The following is a 25044-nucleotide window of genomic DNA, read 5'->3' on the forward strand; positions in this document are numbered from 1 at the left end:
ATGATGGTCCACTCACATTTGATTGCAATAATCCGCAATACAAAGTTATTAAATATAATGGAATCACATTCAAAGCTGGAACATTAGCAAATAATTGTTGTGGCTTAAGCGATGGTACTATTGTATGTATCGAAAATGTGGCGCACTGTAAAAAACGAAACATTCCTATGATTATAGGATATGAATTTTTGGAAAAAAAGGATCTATTTGACGTTCCTTGTCCATCTTCTTTGCTTGGAATATATTGTGTACACTTATTGTCACATTTAAAATCGTGGCCAGTAGAAACTGTGATAACGAAATACGTAAAATTACCTTGTGGAAATAATACATTTGCAGTTTTTCCACTATTACATATTGAAATATAATATGTTTATTGATATGATATCAGGATGGCTGAAAAAAAATTGTATTCAGTCGTTGAATTTGAAGATGGGCTCCAAGTTATTCCAAATATTTGGTTAAGTGCAGATTTTAAATATGCTTTTTGGCCACATTATACAAATAATAAAAGATATGAAAAAGCAGTTAAACTAATGGAATTACCGAAATCTACATGGTTGGAACACCCAATCAAAAGAATATTCGGGACATTTTGTAAGTAATATTTTATTTATTTGTTTTAACTTATTTTCTCCACTTTTTATAAATAGAAGTGATAGTAATTTCAAGTATAAATAAATATTTTTTTTAATGTTGCTATATATTATTATATATTATATTATAACACTTTTACATTAAAATATTATATATTAATAAACAGAGTTATTTTCAATGGTCTAAAGAAACTTATAAAGATTCAAGATGTATACGAAGAGATATAATTTTCAATTTATCGAGTTTACTAACAGTTTATCGAGTCTAGTCGGAAACGTTAATAGATTGATTAGAATAATATAATATTGTTTTTCTTTTTTAGCTTCCTATGAAAAGGCAAGGAAAAAATTAAAGGATGCCGAAGATTTATCAGATATAAATTCTTGCACTGAAACAGAAAAATATTTAAAAGAGACACGAAAAATCAGAGCTGCTAAAGCAAAGAGTGACTCATCGAATAGTAGTGATGAATTGGATGAATTACTCAAAAATATTCCAAAAATTCCGGAGAAACAAATAACTACTCATAGCGAAATAAGAAAAGTTATGCGAAAAGGTAAAAATATAATGATATAGCAATAATAGATATTAAAAATGAGTAGTTTAGTATATAATAAACTAAAAAATTAATTTATAGAAAATGCGAATGTCTCTTGTGTAAAGAAACAAGTTGAAATAAATAAAAATATGTTTGAAATGGAAGATACCGAGCAGTACTCTAAGAAAATGACAAACAAAGATTTTCGTAAGTATAATCCTTTTTAAAGAAAATACAGAAATGTAAAATTATAATGAAAGTGGAAAGAGTAAAGAGAGAAGGAATAAAAATAAATTAACAAAAATTGGAAATTATTATCAAAAAATAATCCAATAATAATGATAGTGAATATATAAAATAATAATGAATAAATAAAATAATGAAAATAGATAAGCTGATGTCAAATTATTAATTTTTTTTTTCAGAATTACAGCAATGTATGAGTTTTGGTAAATCAACATTAGATGTGCATACTTTGAAGAATAATGTACAAGGTTTATAAATACATTAATATTTTTCACAATGATTAGAATAATATAACATATAAAACAAATAAAACGTGTACTACCTGTAGTACTCGAGGATAAATGTTGTTGCACCCCGCAGCAGAAAATAAATCTACATAAATTGATACAATTGTATTACAATTTCTAAAATCGTAATATATCCTATGTAATAGCGCACGATCGGAGGACTCTTCAACTCATTTTAACGAAAACAAATAGTCTCATTTGTTTTTTCATTTCGTTTCGAAGATGATATATAACGACTTGAATAGTGATAAAACTCATTAAAATCTTTTTACAATGATCATATTAAATATATCTTTTATGTAACACTTTTCCTAATCCTTTTTTATAAACTAAGCAAAATATAAACTTTTTTTTAGAATGCATAAGAATTTGATGACCAATTTCATTATTTTTACTTTTGTGAAAATCATCGACAAAAAATATCTTATCGGTTTAGTTCTTACGTTTACAGAATAAATATAAAGAAATAATAGTTATATTCAATACAAATCAGCTTTTTATAATAATGCTGATTGGTGTATAGTTTTTGTTTAGAAATTTCTGATAGATTCAAAAATTTATTCAATATGAATTACACTTATTAATTATTTTGATGTTGTAAAATTTCTTTCTTTTCTTAATATTAGTAGAATAAATTCTTTTATTTTTCAGAATTACAATCAGAATCACAATCAGGAGCATTTCAACCATTAGAAAACTGGTCAACCAGAAGCGAGCAACAAATTACCGATTTAAACATTGATGATGATTTAGGTATATTATTAACTTATATTTTTTTTATTTGAATGTATAATATACTTTATAATATACTTTTGATCTGTAATATTCATTTTTGTGTAATATTGTTTAGTATAGTCACATTTTCTTCGTTAATTATCGTGAATTTTATAATTGTGTAAAATTAACATTTTATATATATTTTTATAAGCGGAACCATATTTTTATTAATTTACAGTAACTGAAAATTTTCGCCGATTTGTTATCAGAAAATTGATAAGTTTAGAGATAAAAATGAATATAATCCAAGGACATCAAAAGTCAATATCACAGAAACTAGTTATTACCGTGGAATTAGTTAGTACCGTGGATTCAGAAGAAAAAGAAGACATTTTCCAAAATCTACCAATAAAAAATGAAAATGAACTCGAAATAATCGAAACAAAGTTAAACAACAATTCAACTTATAGAAAACATATGGTAAGTTATACTTCTGTTTTTATATAAATTAATTTTAAATATAGAATAATTTCAATTATATAGCTTTGATGTATGGACTTAAAGACATAGACTGCGCATCCCTATACAAAAGACTGTCTTAAACATTACAAAGAGAGCGATAGCGGTCGGATCTCTTTCTCTCCTTCAATTGTGCGAGAGAGAAAGAAATCTGACCGCTATCGCTCTTTCTTTCTAATGTTTAAGACAGTCTTTTGTATAGGAATGCGCAGTCTATTTCTTTAAGTCTATGCTTTGATGTTCTAAGTAAAATAAAATAAATGAAAATAATTGTAATTCAATAAATTCAATAAGTTAAAATAAATTCAACATTAAAACAATTCAATATTAAAATAATGAGATAATATAATGTAAACGTTTGCAACGTTAAAAAAGTAATATATAATATAAATCGATAAATATTAGTGCAAGATAATTTTATTACAAATATTCTAAAATCGCATATTATTTTAAGACTAACATATTAATCTTTTCTTATCTAAAAGCTTATTTGTATATATAAAGTTTTTCTTCCTAATAATTTTCTATTGCATTTCTCAAGATTCGACTTTTCATCAAAGTATGTCTTCATTATAGCATCATTAAAAAGCTTTTTAAAGTAAAAGATCAATCAATAAATGACAGGTAAAACATCCAACTGATAATAATGTAATTATATTTCAGATTAAACAATTGGCCCGAATTATGTGCCAAGATACGAAAACTTCGTGCATTCGACTTATGAGGCAGATTTTTACAAACCAATTGGCAATGAAATATAGCTGGTACGGAGCAAAGAAGAAAAATATCTTCTCAAACTTACAATTATGTAAAGTAATTATGTGTAAGTACAATAAATTCAGAATTGCAATTTTGAATTATTTAATGGCATAATTTGGTATACAAATAAAAATAAAAATTTATAAACATATCTATAGCAATTTACTTATTGAATTAAGTAAAGAAATATTTTTTTACAGAAATATTGATATTTTAAGTAATTTTATTTATACTGATATATTGATATCAAAACAAACTTATTCTTACATTTGTAATCGATTCAAATTTAAACAAATTTTGAAAATGATATTTACAAATTACTAATGTATAAAAATTAATATGTTTCACAGGTGTGATAAGAAACTCTCATGCAGATGCAACAGATGACGAAATATCAACACCCATAAAAATATGGTTAGCACATGCAAAAGAACGTGCTACAAAAGAAAAAAGTGATATTCGAAATACTGTTACATGTGATATATTGGAAGTTCCTATTATTATTACTTAAGTATTAAGTTTGAAGTAATATTTTGATTTCAAAGTAAAGTTTCTAAGTTCTTAAGTTTATTTTTTCTTGTTAATATAACTTCGTTTGCTCATGTACGATACGTGCTCTACGTACAATATGTAATTTATCGCATGTTTTTTTTGTTACTATAAATATGCAGAGAATATATATAATAATATATTAATATATAAATTATATATATATATATATATATATATATATATATGAGGACTTCCGGTTGACAGGCGATAGAGGAAAGTACTAGTATTTTAGAAGGAAAGTAAAAGAGAGTGAAAATTGTGTAAAAAGAGGAGCTGAGCCGAAAGGAGAGTGAAGTGAGTGAGCAGAAGATAAAAGGAAAACGAGGAAGTGAAGAAGAAAGAGGAGGTGACGGGAAAACAGAAAAATCAAGGAAAAAGTCAGAAGGCGGCTGTAGAGGTTAGAAATAACCTCAAAGGAAAAGCAGAGAAAGTAGGGAAGAGAAGCCGGCGAGGATAGTCGGTAGGTAACAAAAGAGATCAGGAAGAAAGGTCAGAAAGTTCGAAAGGAATGCAACAGATGGCGAAGGTGGGCAGACCGACGGGAAGCAAAAACAAACCGAAAGAAAAAACGTTGGAAAATTTCGGGATGAGCAGGGACTCAGAGGCGGATACAGAAAGGAAGATAGAAGGAATAATGAGAACTTGCAAAGACGAAACGGTAACAGAAATGAAAGAACATTTAACGATGGTGATGGAGGAGATAAGGAAAGAAATGATGGAAGAGATAAAAAAACAAATGACGGAAGAAAGGAAAGAGAGAGCAGAAGAAAGAAAAAGAGAGAGAGAAGAACGGTCGAAAGAAAAAGGAATGCTGGAGAGAAGAATAGCAGAACTAGAATGGATTAATGAGAGAAAGGAAAGGAACGAGAGGAAAAATAATATAGTGATCAGAGGAGTAAGTTGGAAGACAGAAAATCTGGAACAAGAGATAACGGAATACATCAAAGAAAACATAGAAGTAAACGTAGAGATAAAAAGAGCGAACAAAATTGAAGTGAGAGGGAGCAAGGAGATAATAATTGCTGAAATAAACAAATGGGAACAAAAGAACAACATGATGAAGAAAAAGAATAAATTGAAAAAAGGAATAATAATAGATAACGACCTAACTAGGAAAGAAAGAGAGATACAGCGAAGACTGAGAGAATTAGCAAGAGAAGAAAGAGAAAAAGGCGACGGAAGAGTAAAAGTAGGATACAAGAAAATATATATGAGAGGAAAATGGTACAACTGGAATGAAAAAAAAGAACAATTGGAAGAAAGAGGAGGAGGCAAAGAGTGAAGGCGCGATGGACAAGGAAAAGAGAGAGGAGAAGAAGAGGAAAGAGGCCTAAAAATCTGCTTCTGAAACACAGCTGGAGTAATAAACAAATGCGAAGAGACATGGAAATACTTAGAAGAATTTGATATAATAGGCTTAACTGAAACATGGCTGGAAGAATACACATGGAACAAAATCAGAAACAGATTGCCAAACAAATTCGAATGGTTCTGTATTCCAGCAACCAAAGAAAATAAGAGAGGCAGAGCCAAAGGAGGGATAATGACGGCAATATGCAAGGAACTGAAAGGAGTAAAGGTAAAAGAAATTAATAAGGAGGCAATGGAGATAAGTCTAACGCATAATAGAAACAAATGGAGAATTGTAACACTTTATAGCAGAAATATCGAAGAAATTCTAGAAGCAATAATGGAGGAAATACAGGAGGAAAAGGAGAGCCATCTCATGCTGGGAGGAGATTTCAACGCGAGAACGGGAGAAGAAGGAGGACCGGTAGGATCAGGAGAGGAGGAAGAAGAAGAGAGAAGAAGATCAAAGGACAAGGAGATAAATAAAGAAGGAAGAATATTGATAAACAAATGCAGGAAAAGAGGCTGATTCTTAATGGCAGTTATGGAAAAGAGGGAGAATGGACGTATATCGGGGAACAAGGAGCGTCAATCATAGACTACGTAATAACAAATGACAAAGCTATAGAAGAGGTTAAAATGGTAGGAGAAGGAAACAGGACTGAATCGGACCACATGCCAATAGAGGTGGAATTGACGGGGATGGAAAGGAAAAGAGGAAAGAAAAGTGACATGATAATAAAAGAGAAAAGCGTTTGGACGGAAGAAAGAGTGATGCAATATCACGAAAAATGCGAAGGATGGCAATGCACACAAGAAGAGAATGGGCGGATATGGAAAGAATTAGAAGGGAAAGTAAATAACTCGATTACGAAAATCAAGAAGAAGATAATACCATGGAAGTTCGGAAAAAGAGAATGGCACAGCAAGGAATGGAAGATGAAGAAAAGGGAGCTAAGAAAGACACTTAGGAAAGTGAAAAGAGACAAGATAGACAGAGAAGAGTATATTAAAAGAAGAAAGGAATATAAAATATGGTGTAAGGAAGAAAAGGAGAAACATGAGAAAGAGGAAGAAGAAAGAATAAGATTAATCAAAACAGAGGCAGAAGCATGGAGATATATAAACAGATACAGAAAGAAGAGAGGAGTAGATGAAGAAATAAGTACGGAGGATTGGAGACTACATTTCATGGAATTACTAGGAGGAACGGAGGAGAGGTGGACAATAGAAGAGAAAGAAGAAGAAAAAGTACAAGAAGAAAGGGAGGAATGTTACAAGGAAGAAGAAGACGAAGAAATAACTAGAGAAGAGATGATAGAACAATTAAAGAAGCTGAAAAAAGGGAAAGCACCGGGAGAAAATGGAATAGAGAACGAAGCATGGAGGTTAATGCCGAAAGAAGTAGGAGAAGTATTGTTTAAATTGTTGAACAAAATCTGGAAGGAAGGAGGAATACCGGAGGAGTGGACCAAAGGGATAATAAGCCCAATATACAAGAAAGGAGACAGGAAGGAGGCGAAGAACTATAGGGGAATAACACTAATGGATACGGCATATAAAATATATGCTAGCATACTGAACGGAAAGATGAAGAAGGTGGCGGAGGAAAGGATGGAGGAGGGACAATTCGGTTTCAGGACAGGAAGAGGGACAACAGATGCAATCTTCACACTGAACTACATAGTCAACAGAGAATTATCAAAGAGTAAAGGTAAGATCTTTGCCTTCTTTGCAGACCTCAAAGCGGCATTCGACAGAGTGGACAGAGCAAAACTAGGAGAGATGCTGAGGGAGGCAAGGATCGGAGAGAGACTGAGAAGGAGAATTATGGAAACATACAAAGAGACAAAGAATATAGTAAAGGTTGGAAATAGAAAGTCCAAAGAATTCTGGACGAAATGCGGAGTCAGACAAGGATGCCCCATGAGTCCAACATTATTCAATATATATTAGGTGCGCAACTAAGTTCCCGCTGTTTGTCAATAGATTGCGCCACCAATAAGTGTTGGTCGATTTCGACATATCCCAAAACGTCATGAACCAAGCTTAGACATATGGTAAACAAACCGTTTTGACACAGTAGTGATTTTGTTTTGGCGTCATATACTTTTGGTTGTGTGAAAATGTCTGATTTTGTGCTAAATAATCGTCATTTGCGGGAAGTGTTGATTTTCTTCTTTCATTCGAAGGAAACGGCGGCTGAAGCGCATCGAGAGCTCCACAAAGTTTACAGAGATGCTGCTCTAAGTGAAACAACGTGCCGTGATTGGTTCCGTCGCTCCAAAGACGGTGATTTCGATGTTGACGACCGTCCGCGTGAAGGAAGGCCAAAAACCTTCGAAGACGCTGAATTGGAGGCATTGCTCGATGAGGATCCATGCCAAACGCAACAAGAGCTTTCATCAGCATTAGGAGTTACCCGCCAAGCCATTTCCAAGCGATTGCATGCGTTGGGAATGATTCAAAAGCAAGGAACTTATGATTTGAAGCCAAGGGACGTTGAGCGTCGTTTTTTCGCCTGTGAACAACTGCTCCAGCGGCAAAAAAGGAAGGGTTTTCTTCATCGCATCGTGACGAGTGATGAAAAATGGATTCATTACAGCAACCCAAAGAAAAGAAAGTCATGGGGACTGCCCGGTCATGCTTCTACGTCGTCGGCTCGGCCGAATATTCACGCTGCGAAAGTTATGCTGTGTATTTGGTGGGACCAGGTCGGTGTTATTTATTATGAGCTGTTGAAACCGAACGAAACCATCACTGGAGAACGGTATCGACTTCAATTGATGCGATTGAGCCGAACACTGCGCGAAAAACGGCCACAATACGAGCAGAGGCACGAAAAAGTGATTCTACAGCATGACAACGCTCGGCCTCACGTTGCCAAACCCGTTAAAACCTACCTGGAAACGCTCAAATGGGAAGTCCTACCCCACCCGCCATATTCCCCAGATATTGCGCCGTCCGATTATTACTTGTTCCGTTCGATGGCACATGGTCTGGCTGATCAGCAGTTCCGCTCATATGAAGACATCAAAAAATGGCTTGATTCGTGGATAGCCTCAAAAGATGAACACTTTTACCGTAACGGTATTCGAGCTCTGCCAGAAAGATGGGAAAAAGTTGTAGCTAGCGATGGGCAATACTTTGAATGATTCATTTGTAACCATTTTTTCACAATAAAGTTGCATTTTCATAAAAAAAACAGCGAGAACTTAGTTGCGCACCTAATACATAATGGATCTGGAAAGAGAAATGAAAAAGGAGCAAACGGGAGGCGTAGTGATAGGAAAAGAGAAACTATGGTCGATAACATATGCAGACGATATTGTGTTGATGGCGAGAAGCGAAGTAGAACTTAAAGGGATGATGAAAAGATTTAAAAGATACATTGACAAGAAAGGATTAACCTTAAGCGCAGGGAAATCAAAGGTAATGGTATTCGAGAAAGGAAGAGGACGCACAAAGAGAAGAGAATGGAAATGGGGAGAAGAAGAAATAGAAGAGGTAAAAGAAATGAACTACCTAGGTTACATTATGCAAAAGAACGGCGGAGCGGAGAAACATATAGTAGAAAGAATGAGAAGAGCGATGGTGGCGATGAAGCAAACCTGGAGCATAGGAGAAAGGATATTCGCGGACGACTACGAAAGAAGAATAAAGATGTTTAATGCGTTAGTAGGAAGCGTGGCTCTATACGGGGCAGAGATATGGGGATGGGGAAACGAGGAAAGGATGGAGAAAATAAAGAGGAAATATATAAAATGGATACTGAAACTAGACAGGAGGACACCAAACTACATACTGGAAGAAGAAACAAAAATGAAGGAACTGAGAACGGAGGCCATAAAAAGAGCAATAAAATATGAAGAAAAGGCAAGGCAATCGGAGAAGAAGATAATAATAGAATGTATGAAAGAAATAGAGAAAAGGAGAGAAAGTGGAGAAGAAAGTAAATGGGAAAAGAAAAGGAGAAGGATACTAGAGGAGGCAGACATGGGTAAAGAAGAACTGAAAAAGAAGAGAGAAGAAGGGGAGACAGAGATATCCGAAAAGATAATGGAAAGAATTGAAGAACGACAAAAAGAAGAGAGGAAGAGGAAAACAGAGGATTCAAGATATAACGATATATATAAAAAGATAAAGACAGAAGGAGTACCGAATTATCTGAAAGGAAAAAAGAGTAAGAAAGATAGGAGCAGAATTGCAAGATATAGATGTGGTAGCGAAGTGAGAGGAGGATACTACTGGAAGGAGGAGACAGAAAGAGAATGCAGGATATGTGGAAAAGGAGAAGAAAGCCTAAAGCATGTACTAAAGGAATGCGAAGCAACAAAAGACGAAATATCAATGGAAGAATTCTTGAGCGAGGAGGGAAACGGATTGAATGTAATGAGAAAAATAGACAAGATACGAGAAGAGAAGAGGACGGAGAAGGCGGATAAAACCATCGCAAGTCAAGGAAACCCGAGGTGCAACGAAAGATAGAGACAAGAAGTAATAATGACTAAGAACAACAACAAAATAGGAAGCCAAAGATGCCAAAGAAACCAAAGATACCATAGATACCAAAGATAATAAAGATAGAACACAAAGAATTACTAAACTACAAAGGGAGATCTAAGAGTTTTTACACACTCCATATAACATATAATACATAACATTTAACATTTTACTCATTTAGATTAGACTAGATTAGATTAGATAGGAGCTAAGACAGATAATGTTTTCTTATTCGCAACGTTATTTTCATTATATTTTTATTTTATTTTTGATTTTGATTTTATTTTGATTTTGATTTTACTTTTATTTTACTCTTATCAGCAGTTACAATTTAATTTAATCCAATTTTATCTTATCTTATTTTATTTTATTTTATAATATCTCATATTACTTTCCCCGCCTGTTACGCTAAAGTTTAGATTTTAGATTTTAGATTTTAGATTTTAGATTTAGATTTTATTTTATTTTATTCCATTCAAGTACTGTATAACTTACACCTTACACTCTATACACTTTATATATTATACTTTATTCTATTTCTATTTCTATTCTATTTTAATTTTATATACCCAGACAGCACATGGACGTTCCATTGACGTCCAGTGGATGTCCGAGTTCGGACATTGGGACATCCAAAAGACGTGTGAATTAAGTTTGACGGACATCTATTGAACGCCCATAAGGCGTCGGTTTGTCACAACTTCGGACGTTCAAAATAATACTCAAAAAATGACCTAAAATGGACGTCATTTTCAGTGCCCTACTCTTCCAGATTATTGTTGAAATAAACATCAAAAATTCATAAACTCAGAAAAAAGTTTATATTTAATTATGTATAATTGTGTAGATATAATTATGTATGGATTTTGACCTAATTTAATCATATATAAAAAATTATTCTTTATTATACATAAATAAATCGCATTATGCATCCTTCATAACATATAAAACATAAACTTTTTGGCCCAACAAAATTAAATAATATAATAAAATAATATAATTTATCTATTTCATATAAAACTTTACATAAAATTCATGTAAAAATTTTATTTATATTTATATTTGCTTATTGCACTCTACATTTTAATTAGGTAATTTAAATATGTAAAGTGCAATAACCAAGTTTAAATAGGTACCGGATTATTTTCGTTTATTCGCCGGACATTTACTTGTCCGATTTATAAAATCAATTTAATATCTGAAGCTCTTGCAATGAGATCAGAAATTAAATTGAACAATATATCTCAAATTTTATTTATTACCCTTTGCAAACTTTATATAATTCTCATAACTAAAACTTAAATACGAGAAAGATTGCGCATCGCACGTCGCGTAGCGGTAAACGAACGAACTAATACATCCTTGTGTGGTCGTGCGAAACTTTGACATCCAAGATTGGACATCTTGTGGACGTCCAAATATTGGCCATTAACGGATGTCTGGAATCGGATGTACGATAAACGTTCATTTCATGTCCATGGACGTGCAGATGTAAAATGGACATAAAATGAACGTCCATAGAATGTTCTGTGCTATCTGGGTATTATATCACATTTTATATTTTATATTTTATACGTTAATGAATACAAAACATGTAAAGCTCTGTAAGACTGGAAGTCCATCCAAAGCCGTAAGGCATGGATTAAGAACAATAAATATATATATATATATATATATATATATATATATATAAAATATATATAAAATAATATATATATATATAAAATATATATAAAAATAATATATATAACAATATATTAAATAAATATTATGAAATATAACAAATTTAGCATATTAAATATATGTGCAATATAAAAATGAGAAATTTTTTCTGTCAAAAAGTAGATACTTCATAAAAAATAAATAAAAAGTGTGAAATAACATTTTTTATCTAAAGCTTTATTTATAAAACAAACAATTTCACATTTTTATTTATTTTTTACATGAAGAATCTATTTTACACCTATATATTCCAACTATATCCTCTATATATCCTTTATATATCCATATATAATTTATTAGGAATATACTTATAATATTCTACAAATATACTGATAATATACCAAGAGATATTTTTAGTAGACACTGATAATATACTCAAAATATTTTATTAATATACTTATAATATACCAAGAAATATTCTCAGTATATACTGAGTAGGTTTCTAAGGCAGACATAGGAACATTCTCCGTACATTCCCAAAATATTATAGTACGTATCTCGAATATTAATGGGATATACACAATCTACGTTTGTGATATACTGCGTATGTACTCAGGATCTACCTGTGCTGTATGGGTTAGGTCTTTGTCTTAGGTAACGCACAATACTGTGTGTTATGTCTCGAGTCTTATGTATACGCGAACGTTTGTAAGAAATAAACGTTCGCGTATACATAAGACTCGAGACATAACACACAGTATTGTGCGTTACCTAAGACAAAGACCTAAGGCATAAAACATAGTCTTAAAATTATAAGCAGAGAGAAGAATGAGAGGTGTCACGGCCCGCTTTTAGGTGATCCCTGAAAGCGATACGCCCTCTGTGGACCTTGAAAACGTGCACCTAAACTACGAAGCCAAGGTGCACGAATGTTCTCAGAGGGTAACATATAAGGTGCACAATTTCTGGTTCTGTTCCGTGCTATGTGCACAAAATGTCGGTAGCACCAGTGCTGTATAGCAAGGTTCTCACGTATATCAAATAAATTTTAATAGAAATGAGAAATGACGAATTTGCGATCCTCTCTCTCTCTCTCTCTCTCTCTATATATATATATACCCAGACAGCACACATGTCCAAAAGACATCTAAAAGACGACTTAAAGACATCTTAAAGTCCTCTGGACGTCTTTAGGACATCTTTTGGCCTTTTTGTGCTGTCTGGGTATATACAGGGTGGGCCATTTTAATCTATGCACCCAAATTTCTTTGTACCTAAGACAGATACGGAAAAATGATTCAGACAAAAGTTTTATGGTATCGAGGGGGCCATAAGATGGTATCATTGGTTTGACCTTGAAGAGTTATTTGAAGGTTACATGAAGGTCACCTTTAATTTCTTAAATGGAACCTACTATTTGTCATTGCACATTCTTATAGCTTATCTCGAGAGCTTTCCAAAACACTATAATTAAGTACTTTTTTGTTAAGTACTTTTTGAGTTATGAGGCTTGAAATAATTTCTTAATTTTACATAAACCGTAAAATATCTTGTAAAATATTCATTTTTCGATTATCTTACCTTAATACTTTTATGTACAAAATAATGAGAGGAATCAATTGGTGTAAAAAAAACACATAGTTGTTTTTAAGAAAAAATATGGAATTGTTAATTGCAAATTACATATTTTTTCTTAAAAACAACTATGTGTTTTCTTTACACCAATTGATTCCTCTCATTATTTTGTACATAAAAGTATTAAGGTAAGATAATCGAAAAATGAATATTTTACAAGATATTTTACGGTTTATGTAAAATTAAGAAATTATTTCAAGCGTCATAACTCAAAAAGTACTTAACAAAAAAGTACTTAATTATAGTGTTTTGGAAAGCTCTCGAGATAAGCTACAAGAATGTGCAATGACAAATAGTAGGTTCCATTTAAGAAATTAAAGGTGACCTTCATGTGACCTTCAAATAACTCTTCAAGGTCAAACTAATGATACCATCTTATGGCCCCCTCGAAACCATAAAACTTTTGTCTGAATCATTTTTCCGTATCTGTCTTAGGTACAAAGAAATTTGGGTGCATAGATTAAAATGGCCCACCCTGTATATATGTATATGTATATATATATATATATATATATATATATATATTTTTTTTTTTAATTATATGAATGCAATGAGCAGCGACATATTGTTTAAGAACAATCATGTTTTCTTTACATTAACTGATTCCTCTTATTATTCTGTGCATAAAATTATTAAAGTAAAATAATTGAAAAATGAACATTTTATCAGATATTTTATAATTTATATAAAATTATGTCAACTTAAAGAATCAAATATCTCGTTAACTATTCAATGTGTGTGTGTGTGTGTGTAGCGTACACGGGAGTTATGTGAGCAAGCGAGAAGGTAATAAGAGAGAGCAAAATGGCAATAAGAGTGAGCGAGATAGCAATAGCACGAGCAACGAAGACTCGGAAATCGAGTGTTTCTTGCAGCCTGGCATACTATTTCTCTCTCGCTCGCTCCTATTACTATCTCGCTCGCTTCTGTTATTGTTTCACTCGCTCTTACGTACTCATGTATTGTCATGCTCATCTCGTTATCAAATCTGCCGCTGGCAAGCGGCCGATGACAAATTATGACAAATAAATAAGTTAATTATTTTATAAGATATATTTATAAGGGTAAGGGAGTAATTTTAATGGAATAATGAAAATTTTGCGATTAAAATAACATCAAACACGGTATCAATCGGATAAACGTAGTTAAATATACAATCAAAATTTTTATTATCAGACCAAAGTATGTAGATATGGGCCACTATGGTGCGTCAAAACAAACCCCCACCACTCGGCCCCTGGCGCCGTGGGCGTGGCCAGTTGAAGTGGAGGGAGGCGTTCTGATTGGTGGAAACAATGCCCCACCTCCCGAAGTCTCGATTTTGATTGGCTTGCACCATAGTGGCCCAGAGTTTGATTGGCTTGCACCATAGTGGTCCAGAGTTTGATTGGCTCGCACCATAGTGGCCCAGAGCTGCGATTGGTCGACGCCGGCTGTGTCGCCGATTTATCAAATTTTTATTTCCCTACCTCCGCGGTACTAGACTCGAAGAAGCAATCCTCCTCCCACTCCAGCCCTGGCCCACCTGTATAGGGTTCAGAGTCAAATTCCCGTTACCTAGCCCTTAGTCGCTCTCGCTACGTCTTGGCAGAACGAACCCCCCCTCCCCCACCTACCGACTTTTGGAGGGTAGCCGGCGGTATACCATATGTCTCGAGGAAACAATCCTTACCTCCCCACTCCGTCTCGGGGCCCGCTATGGAATATCGAAACAAGTCCCCTCCGCTCGAACGGTTCATGACGCACTTTATCGGAAAAAGAGACAAAGCATCTCAGTAGGAGACAATAATTATTATAATTATTATAATTATTATAATTAGACTACATTGCACTACAGAGGTAAAAAGATGAACATGCGGATGATTGAACGCGAGGCGGGGGTGTTATAAAGGAAGAAGGGAAAAGTTAAAAGTATTAAACTCGAATTAAGATAAAAAATTTTTACATTTATTAATATTTTTCAAAACCAGCCATTTTTTAATAAAATTTTTGCTTATTATTAATATACAGAAATATATACAAAGAAGAATTATATTTATATTGTTATAAATTTTACATTTTTCTTATGCTACTTACAATATTTATAATTCTATTTTTTAAAATAAAATCGGAAAATGCGCGACTTTTATTTAAAAAAGAAAAAGTCACCCAAGAAATAAGAATATTGTTATACCGACACATATCCGTATGGTAGCGAATATCTGCTATTGATAAATCTACGCTTTACTAATACCGGCGCACATACACTCACCCGCAAAAAAAGCGGTACACCTAAAATTTGAGAAAATTTCATCAAATTTTAAATGATCATAACTTGGTAAATAATGATGATAAAAATATGTTTAAAAAAACAAAATGAAGGCTGTAATGTCCACTTTAAGAATATTTAAGTGGCAATTATGCTCAGCCATTGTTTTCAAAATGGCGGATAAGGAAGTGAAAGGATGTAAAATTGATTATTAAAGGATCGAGTTTGGGACGGTGCACGGCGTAAATCAGGTAACGCAGCCCAATGAGACCAAATGCTCGTGAAAGTGTGGAGTGTTATCTTTAAAATGTTTTTTTACCGAGCTCGATACGATGATTTTTCGCTGAGTTATTCCGAATTTAATTAAAACCGCTCTTTTTTCTTCTTCAATTTGCAGCTCAGCGAATAATTATCGTATCGAGCTCGGTAAAAAAGCATTGTAAAGGTGATACTCCACACTTTCACATGCATTTCGTCCCATTGGGCTGCGATACCTGATTCACGCCACGCACTGGAGCAAAGCGGGAACCTTTATTTATCGGTTTTGTATGCTTTCATTTATCCGCTATTTTGAAAAAAAATGGTTGCACATAATTTCAATTTAATTTAGGTGTGTGTGTGTGTGTGTGCTCGTTTGTATACCACAAGGATAAGGACCCCGTGGTTCGTCAGCTCCACAGTATTTAAAGACTCCAAACCCTCCTTGTGGCGTGTGTGTGTGTGTGTGTGTGTGTGTGCTCGTTTGTATACCACAAGGATAAGGACCCCGTGGTTCGTCAGCTCCACAGTATTTATAGACTCCAAACCCTCCTTGTGGCGTGTGTGTGTGTGTGTGTGTGTATGTGTGTACGGGCGCACGCATGTGTGTATTAATAGTGGGTATGACCTCCTCGTGTGCGTATTACCTCATTCATACGATCAGGCATACTCTGTATTAGTCTTTTTATTTCATCCTGCGTAATTGCATCCCATGCATTTTGAAGAACTCTTTGAAGTTCTTGCAGTGACTGAGGTGCAGGTACGTGATTTCGTACTTTCTTGCCGAGATTGTCCCACAAATGCTCAATGGGATTTAAATCCGGACTACTTGCTGGCCAAACAAGTCGATTTATGCCAACTTCATCGAGGAAATCAAACACTCTTCTCGCAGTGTGTGGTCGAGCATTGTCTTGCATAAACAAGAAGTTCTCTCCGATAAAGGGTGCATACGGAACAACATACGGAAGGAGTATGTCTTCCACGTATACATCTGCGTTCATGTTCCTGTCAAAAAAGTGCAAATCTGTATGAGCGTCCGCTGAAATACCTGCCCAAACCATCACAGAGCCTCCATTGTAGCTGTACCTTTCACTTACAGTACAATCTGCAAATCGTTCTCTACGACGACGATAAACTCGTTCTCGTCCATCTGGAGAATAGAGACAAAAACGAGATTCATCGCTAAAGAGTACTTTGCCCCAGTCTGCGTAATTCCAGTCTCTATGCGCAACTGCAAAATTGAGTCGAGCTACGCGATGACGACCTGTAAGAAAAGGTACAGCCGCTGGCCTGCGCGAAAACAGATTTTGTTCCGCTAATCTTCTCCGAACGGTGTCAACGGATACATTGCAATTGTGGACATCCCTTAAATTGTTTCGAATTTGAACAGCTGTTCGATGTCTGTCTCTTAATGAATTTAAAACAATAAATCGGTCATCGTTTTCATTGGTACGTCGAGGGCGCCCAGAACCAGGCCTCCTCTTGAAAGAATTGGTGTCTAAGTACCTGGCATAAGCACGTTGCACAGTTGACACTGACAGATCAAGTGCCTCAGCAACGTATCTTCGACTTCTGCCATCTTCAATTAAAGCAACAACTTGAGCAGCTTTTTCTGGAGTTATCGTTGCCATAATCGAGAAGTAATTTCGAGAAGAAGTAATTAATTATGGTTTCAATAGATGAAGTCGCAAGGAGCAACGCGTCTAGAGAGCTAGCAAATCAATCGCATAACTTGTACTATAGTCTTTCAATGTACCTGGCATAAGCACGTCTCAAACGGAAAAAACATTGAAAGACTATAGTACAAGTTATGCGATTGATTTGCTAGCTCTCTAGACGCGTTGCTCCTTGCGACTTCATCTATTGAAACCATAATTAATTACTTCTTCTCGAAATTACTTCTCGATTATGGCAACGATAACTCCAGAAAAAGCTGCTCAAGTTGTTGCTTTAATTGAAGATGGCAGAAGTCGAAGATACGTTGCTGAGACACTTGATCTGTCAGTGTCAACTGTGCAACGTGCTTATGCCAGGTACTTAGACACCAATTCTTTCAAGAGGAGGCCTGGTTCTGGGCGCCCTCGACGTACCAATGAAAACGATGACCGATTTATTGTTTTAAATTCATTAAGAGACAGACATCGAACAGCTGTTCAAATTCGAAACAATTTAAGGGATGTCCACAATTGCAATGTATCCGTTGACACCGTTCGGAGAAGATTAGCGGAACAAAATCTGTTTTCGCGCAGGCCAGCGGCTGTACCTTTTCTTACAGGTCGTCATCGCGTAGCTCGACTCAATTTTGCAGTTGCGCATAGAGACTGGAATTACGCAGACTGGGGCAAAGTACTCTTTAGCGATGAATCTCGTTTTTGTCTCTATTCTCCAGATGGACGAGAACGAGTTTATCGTCGTCGTGGAGAACGATTTGCAGATTGTACTGTAAGTGAAAGGTACAGCTACAATGGAGGCTCTGTGATGGTTTGGGCAGGTATTTCAGCGGACGCTCATACAGATTTGCACTTTTTTGACAGGAACATGAACGCAGATGTATACGTGGAAGACATACTCCTTCCGTATGTTGTTCCGTATGCACCCTTTATCGGAGAGAACTTCTTGTTTATGCAAGACAATGCTCGACCACACACTGTTTGATTTCCTCGATGAAGTTGGCATAAATCGACTTGTTTGGCCAGCAAGTAGTCCGGATTTAAATCCCATTGAGCATTTGTGGGACAATCTCGGCAAGAAAGTACGAAATCACGTACCTGCACCTCAGTCACTGCAAGAACTTCAAAGAGTTCTTCAAAATGCATGGGATGCAATTACGCAGGATGAAATAAAAAGACTAATACAGAGTATGCCTGATCGTATGAATGAGGTAATACGCACACGAGGAGGTCATACCCACTATTAATACACACATGCGTGCGCCCGTACACACATACACACACACACACACACACACGCCACAAGGAGGGTTTGGAGTCTTTAAATACTGTGGAGCTGACGAACCACGGGGTCCTTATCCTTGTGGTATACAAACGAGCACACACACACACACACACACACACGCCACAAGGAAGGTTTGGAGTCTTTAAATACTGTGGAGCTGACGAACCACGGGGTCCTTATCCTTGTGGTATACAAACGAGCACACACACACACACACACACACACACACACACACGCCACAAGGAGGGTTTGGAGTCTTTAAATACTGTGGAGCTGACGAACCACGGGGTCCTTATCCTTGTGGTATACAAACGAGCACACACACACACACACCTAAATTAAATTGAAATTATGTGCAACCATTTTTTTTCAAAATAGCGGATAAATGAAAGCATACAAAACCGATAAATAAAGGTTCCCGCTTTGCTCCAGTGCGTGGCGTGAATCAGGTATCGCAGCCCAATGGGACGAAATGCATGTGAAAGTGTGGAGTATCACCTTTACAATGCTTTTTTACCGAGCTCGATACGATAATTATTCGCTGAGCTGCAAATTGAAGAAGAAAAAAGAGCGTTTTTAATTAAATTCGGAATAACTCAGCGAAAAATCATCGTATCGAGCTCGGTAAAAAAACATTTTAAAGATAACACTCCACACTTTCACGAGCATTTGGTCTCATTGGGCTGCGTTACCTGATTTACGCCGTGCACCGTCCCAAACTCGATCCTTTAATAATCAATTTTACATCCTTTCACTTCCTTATCCGCCATTTTGAAAACAATGGCTGAGCATAATTGCCACTTAAATATTCTTAAAGTGGACATTACAGCCTTCATTTTGTTTTTTTAAACATATTTTTATCATCATTATTTACCAAGTTATGATCATTTAAAATTTGATGAAATTTTCTCAAATTTTAGGTGTACCGCTTTTTTTGCGGGTGAGTGTATTTTTGTTTCACTTCGCGTAACAATTTCATGAAACGCCGTACGTCGAATCGCATTAAAGCGTAGATTTATCGAAGTTTCGTTATTTTCTTCTTCTTCGTTTTCCTGTGTGTCTTTTTCTCTCGCTAATAGTAGCTTTTTTATAGCATTAAAATTAATTCGTCGCGAGTTCTCGTAATTGAGAGTAATACCCTTAACTTTACAAGTTTCGTGAGTATTACCCTCCGGTGTTCGCACGATGTAGGCGTAAAATTTCGGGCCCCCGGACACGAACGCCTCGATATAGCTACCGCGGCCGTAGCTTTCGAGTTCATCCGTCATGTCGCCTAGGAAATTTCCCGTAGGCGGCATGTATTCGTTCGAATCACCGGTGTTTATAAAAATACACGAATCCGTATCGTAATATAATACACGACGATCTAAACGTTCTAGGTACTCGTACAATTTTAAACGCGCTAGTGCAGTCGTATACGCTGCTATCACGACGTTTGTTATCGGCGAGGGAACGAGAGCCTCTTGTCGCACTCGCCACGAAACATACATTACCTCGTCATTCACGGGTAATATGTCGGTTATCTCGTATTCGGCGCTCGTTAGTAATGTCGCGAAACGTTGTTGTGTTTTTACGATTTCGGTAGTCGGCAAATTGGATCGTTGGCCGAATTTTCCCCAGAATGAATTTAAGCATAGTTTCGCAACCGAGCGTAAACCAGGATTCCGCGCGATGTTTCGCTTATCAAGAACGATACCCTCAGTTTTTTCATATTCCCTCAAGTATCGCTCTTTTGCCTCATCGTCGTTTTCCCCGCATTCGCTCGGCCAACCACTGGCTTCCTGTTTAAGCTGTAAAAACGTATTAATATATTCGGCGAACAATCCACCTTGCCGCGACGCGCGATCGTATTGGCTAACTCTATATTGCCAAATTTCGCTTACCGACGTTACGAGATAACCTTTCTCGACGGCCTTGCGTAATTCGCAGGTTACCCAGGTACCCTCGAATTCACGCTCGCTATCATTATGAGTGCACGGTGTCTGAGAAAATGTTTCGCAGCAACTACGACATAACGCGAAGAGTAATTTTCCTCGTACGCGATGCGGAAGTACGGGGTGAAATAAATCACGAGGAGGGAGTACTCTACAGCGTATGAGGCCTTCGAGCGAGTCGAAATTATAATTCGGTGACCTTCCGACTAACGCGCTACATTCATCGCCGACGTAAATTTCCGGATGACCGATCGGAAAAGCGCCCGTCTTCAATACAAACGGGTATAATGAGCATACGTCGACGTAGTGTATTTTCTCCGTACCTGTGACTTCGTATTGAGTTGCGATATTTCCCGTACGCCCACCGAAAAACCCGTCGCGAGGATCGAGCGGTGGTGTTTCTACCATCGGATGGTTCGCGAGAAAATCATACATTACGCGATTGTCGCGCATTTCTTGGTCGAAGGCGCACTCCCACTTTTCCGACACTATGTATCCCCGCTGACGAAGGCGCCATGAAACTGCGAGAGTTCGTTCATATCGCGAATTTAATGTATCTCCGCGATCCTCCCCCGACGAAAGCGCTTTATCGCGATTTACAGGGAAACAAGTTGGACATCCGTGCCAAAAGCAACCGTGAAATTGCAACACGTGACGCTGCGTCTTTCCCGCAACAGACGTTTCGAAATAACCATCGACGAGCGTACCCTCGATCGTGCGATATTCCCGCGCACGTCCCGCGTGATTTATACGGCGGTCGAGTTCGCGCTCCATCCATATCAGCCATTGTAAGGCTTTACGCGAATGATTGCTCGCGCATCTGTATCCCCCCGTAGGAATAATGCCTATCGTATCGGCTTGCAAAAAGTTTTTCCGGAAAACCGTCATGCAGGTCGAAGCAATAGTTGTACATTCCTCGAACGGGCATACATTTCCGCGATCTAGGAAAATTTTTCTAAACGCTACGCACGCTCGTCGAAGAATATCAACATCGTTACGACAATAGCGCACTATCTCGCGTTGGAAGTCGAACACGGTATTTTTTTCCCTCATTTCGGTATGCCATGTGAGAAAGCGTTTGCGCTCTTGCGATTTCATGTTATCCGGAGAATAATATTGTACATCGGGTAACGGTCCGACGTACGTTTGATTTTCGATAGTATTAAATAAATGCGGAAAAATGCCCTTATCCTCAGTATCCTTTAGCCCGAAAGCCTTAGGTAATTCGGATAAGCGCATCGGCATATAATTAACGCTATCGATGAATTTTGTATGTCCCGCGGTTAAAAGAATAATTTTTGTGCCTTTTAAAATTACTTTCGGTTCAATATCCCTACAATTTTCCACGATATATTTCAAAATAAATTGCGCGTCGAACGCTTTCGCATTATGCGCTATACAAATTATGTGTTTAAAATATTTTACCGGACGCGTAATGAAATCTACAAACTGTTTAACCGGATCGCGTTGAAATACGAACTCTCGCACTCCGCACCAACGGCACCACACGGGCATGTTATTTTCCCCCATACATGCTTCACAAATCTGTTGCGCGATGCATAGCGTCGGAATATGTTTTTTTATATTTCCCGTTCCTTCGACCGTCTCGTCCTGCCGCGTTTCGAAATCGTAAAATACGAAAGCCACACGTCCCTTTCCGCGTTCATATGCACGTTCGTTCTTTTCCGCGTTATCACATATGTTCCGTGCTTCTTCTTCTCTCGTGCTAGATATATCTACCTCATCCGGTACCATCGCTGATGAAGATGGCCCGGCAGAGGAAATATCGACACGTTGTCGAAGAGGTTGCATATAACACATATGATTGCGCGGTTGTTGTGAACGGCATAATTTGCAATAAGAAACGCCGCATTCGTTTTAAATTCGATTTAACGATACGCCCGCAACTATCGCAAAATCGCACGATGCTACAAACATTAGCGCGTGTTCTACCGTCGTACGATTTCTCGCTACGATGACGCTCGAAACACCTTGCACCGTAAAATAGCCGATTGCACGCGTCGCATTTTATTTCGGCGTAAGTGGAATCGCACGGTGGTGCGGATAAGCATCGCGGGCATTTATTTAAGCACCGGTGACTATTGGGTCTATCGTTTCGGAAGCCTACATTACACGCTACGCAATAATCGCGAGTACCAGCAGCGGCTTTTAAATTTAAAATAGGATTATAATGTCGCGAATCCTCGTAATACATGATATTTAATCGCCGCGAGGACTCGCGTTCGAGAGAAGCGAGTATTTCGGCACCGTCATACATCGGTTTTTCGCCGCGACCGAAAGTATTAAAATTATACACAATAATCGCGATATTGTCGGCGGCGAAATAACGCTGGAAACGTTCGAGTTCACGAATTCCACAACCCTCTTCCGGTATTGCGACACCGGCATTTCTCGTTAATTGCAATGCACATTCGCGTTGTAACGAAGAATGCTGATATCTTATTGCGTTCCATTTCTCATGCAGCTCACCCGTACGGATATTACCGCGCTCGCTATAAGTTTGAGCTACTACGAGAGCTCGAGGGAAGCACAGGTTATCGGAATTATTAATTTCGACTATCGAACGTTTCGCGACATCCTCCCGTGTTAACGTGACGCGACCGCGACCCGAAGGCATCGAGACATTATAAACCCGTATGTTAAATTGGTCGGCGATATCGAGACCACCGGCGCTCTGTGCTAACGAACTCACAAGTCTCCAAATGTCCTCGTAACTCAAATCACGCGCCGGACGAAAAGATATACCCGCAGGACCATGCGATAAATTCGGCGAATCAAACGATAATCCTACGTAATCGCCCGGTTCACATGAATTTAACGCATACGCGTGAATTTCGCGAAACGCGTTTTCTAACGAGTGATATATATCGTTGCCTTCAGTCAACGGACGTATCGCGAAACTCGCTTCTCTACCGATTACCCGGAATCTTCTAAATTGTCGCGCATTTTCCGATATTAAATTTACAAAATTAAAATTATTATTTCCGACCTGTTGGTGAAGTTGTTGCTGCTGCTGCTGATGTTGCTGTTGTTGTTGTTGCTGTTGTTGTTGTTGCTGTTGTTGTTGTTGCTGTTGCTGCTGGTACTCATGCTCCTCCTCCTCGTCCTCTTCACCCTCCTCGGTCTCGGATGAAATATTTTCCGAGCGGGGTAACTCGGCTACCTCCCCCTCAGTCTCATCCTCTTCCGCTTCTTCTTCCTCATTGGTGTGGGAGAGCGCAGAATTTTGTTGGCCGTCAACACCACCTCCGTATTGTACTGTTAAAAAACCGTATAAATTATAAATACTATTTTTGTTATTTTTATTATTTTAATATTTTTATACTCGAATGTAATCCGTACTATAAATATTATAATACAACGAAATAATCTCACCTTTTTAGCAATATTTGTTGTTTTTTATTCCGCTACTAATATTCTGGGGAATAGCTAATCCCCCAGCGACGAGTTTCTAAAGAAAAATTAAGAATTTGGATTAAATTCGAGCATAAAAATATATCGAGAAATAAATTATTAAAGTTACCTTCTCTGGAGGGAGCGTATATATTTTCCTCTTCTTCCTCTCTCACAGTCTCTTCTTCTTCTTCTTCTTCTTCTTCCAGCACTATCACTTCTTCCTCTTCCTGCACTTCTTCTTCTTCTTCCCCACTCTCTTCTGGCTCTTCTTCGTTAATCTCCACTCTCCCGCGCTCCTCCATCTCTCGCGGAAATTCTAATAATATTTCAAGATTCGAATATTTAATATTATAGAAACAAAATTTAAAACAGTTCTAAAATTATTTTTATATTTGAATTTTCGTTTTAGCCTATTTTTTACATAATCATCATCTTTACCCGGCGAGAACACTTCGCTATCAGGGCTACTGATTGCATATGTGATGTCGTCAGCGTTCATGTTTTCCTCGTCGTCGTCGTCGTCGTCAAGAACGACAACGGGAATCGCCGGATTTTTCTCGAGTAATCGCGGTCTTTCTGAAATGTAGAATATTTTTTATCAGTATTGATTATTTTTATTACTACCGAACATTCTATCCGAGAAAAATTAGCACTCGTTTTCATTACGTGCAAAACTTACGCGAAGGACCTGCCTCGGGTTCTTCCTCTGCGCGGCGTCTACGTGAAGGTCGCACTATCGCTGTTCTCGCGAGATTATTGTTTCCTGTGATTAATTAGTAATTAAATATTTAACTTTATAATCGCGATTTTTCGTATTTTTTCTTTAAAAGCAAAAATAAATAAAATAAGTAAAATAATTACCCGTCG

At 36.7% G+C, this 25044-nt stretch overlaps 3 protein-coding genes and 1 pseudogene across 4 annotated transcripts; 2 read left to right on the forward strand and 2 right to left on the reverse strand.

Moving 5' to 3' along the window:
• Positions 1-258: 258 nt before the first annotated feature.
• LOC145969651 (uncharacterized) lies at positions 259-4231 on the forward strand. Its single transcript, XM_083095759.1, has 8 exons — positions 259-597; positions 920-1153; positions 1235-1342; positions 1561-1629; positions 2320-2421; positions 2624-2865; positions 3568-3727; positions 4014-4231. Exons 1-8 carry the CDS (start codon positions 393-395, stop codon positions 4172-4174), a joined length of 1281 nt encoding a protein of 426 aa, XP_082951885.1. The 5' UTR covers positions 259-392; the 3' UTR covers positions 4175-4231.
• Positions 4232-5563: 1332 nt separating this feature from the next.
• LOC145970634 (uncharacterized) lies at positions 5564-7536 on the forward strand (annotated as a pseudogene).
• Positions 7537-11419: 3883 nt separating this feature from the next.
• LOC145970635 (uncharacterized) lies at positions 11420-21999 on the reverse strand. The gene is made up of 2 exons (XM_083097506.1): positions 19965-21999; positions 11420-11604 (listed from the first exon to the last, which is right to left on the reverse strand). The coding sequence occupies exons 1-2, from the start codon at positions 21997-21999 to the stop codon at positions 11420-11422; spliced, it is 2220 nt and encodes a 739-aa protein (XP_082953632.1).
• Positions 22000-22273: 274 nt separating this feature from the next.
• Positions 22274-24675, reverse strand: LOC145970069 (uncharacterized). 2 transcript variants are annotated; one of them, XM_083096493.1, is made up of 2 exons: positions 24305-24675; positions 22274-24039 (listed from the first exon to the last, which is right to left on the reverse strand). In XM_083096493.1, exons 1-2 carry the CDS (start codon positions 24477-24479, stop codon positions 22502-22504), a joined length of 1713 nt encoding a protein of 570 aa, XP_082952619.1. In that variant the 5' UTR covers positions 24480-24675; the 3' UTR covers positions 22274-22501. The 2 variants fall into 2 exon arrangements, 1 of the variants encoding a protein (XP_082952619.1); XR_014438314.1 differs by having other exon boundaries at positions 23931-24039; positions 24157-24436.
• Between the last annotated feature and the right edge of the window lie 369 nt (positions 24676-25044).

This window comes from Camponotus vicinus, unplaced genomic scaffold (assembly GCF_025532165.1).
Source record: "Camponotus vicinus isolate PSW18456_S1 unplaced genomic scaffold, iyCamVici1.0 SCAF_4, whole genome shotgun sequence".
NCBI classification, from domain to species: Eukaryota; Metazoa; Arthropoda; class Insecta; order Hymenoptera; family Formicidae; genus Camponotus; species Camponotus vicinus.

Excerpts from the sequence above, each read along its gene's own strand:
- LOC145969651 (XM_083095759.1), top strand. The coding sequence starts at position 393 with ATGGCTGAAAAAAAATTGTATTCAGTCGTTGAATTTGAAGATGGGCTC. Across the intron at positions 1,343-1,560 it reads AATGACAAACAAAGATTTTC|AATTACAGCAATGTATGAGT; the intron begins GTAAGTATAATC and ends TTTTTTTTTCAG. Across the intron at positions 1,630-2,319 it reads TTTGAAGAATAATGTACAAG|AATTACAATCAGAATCACAA; the intron begins GTTTATAAATAC and ends TTTATTTTTCAG.
- LOC145970635 (XM_083097506.1), bottom strand. The coding sequence starts at position 21,999 with ATGCGCTTATCCGAATTACCTAAGGCTTTCGGGCTAAAGGATACTGAG. Across the intron at positions 11,605-19,964 it reads CGAAACTTGTAAAGTTAAGG|ATAGCACAGAACATTCTATG; the intron begins GTATTACTCTCA and ends TATAATACCCAG.
- LOC145970069 (XM_083096493.1), bottom strand. The coding sequence starts at position 24,479 with ATGGAGGAGCGCGGGAGAGTGGAGATTAACGAAGAAGAGCCAGAAGAG. Across the intron at positions 24,040-24,304 it reads ATACGCTCCCTCCAGAGAAG|TACAATACGGAGGTGGTGTT; the intron begins GTAACTTTAATA and ends GTTTTTTAACAG.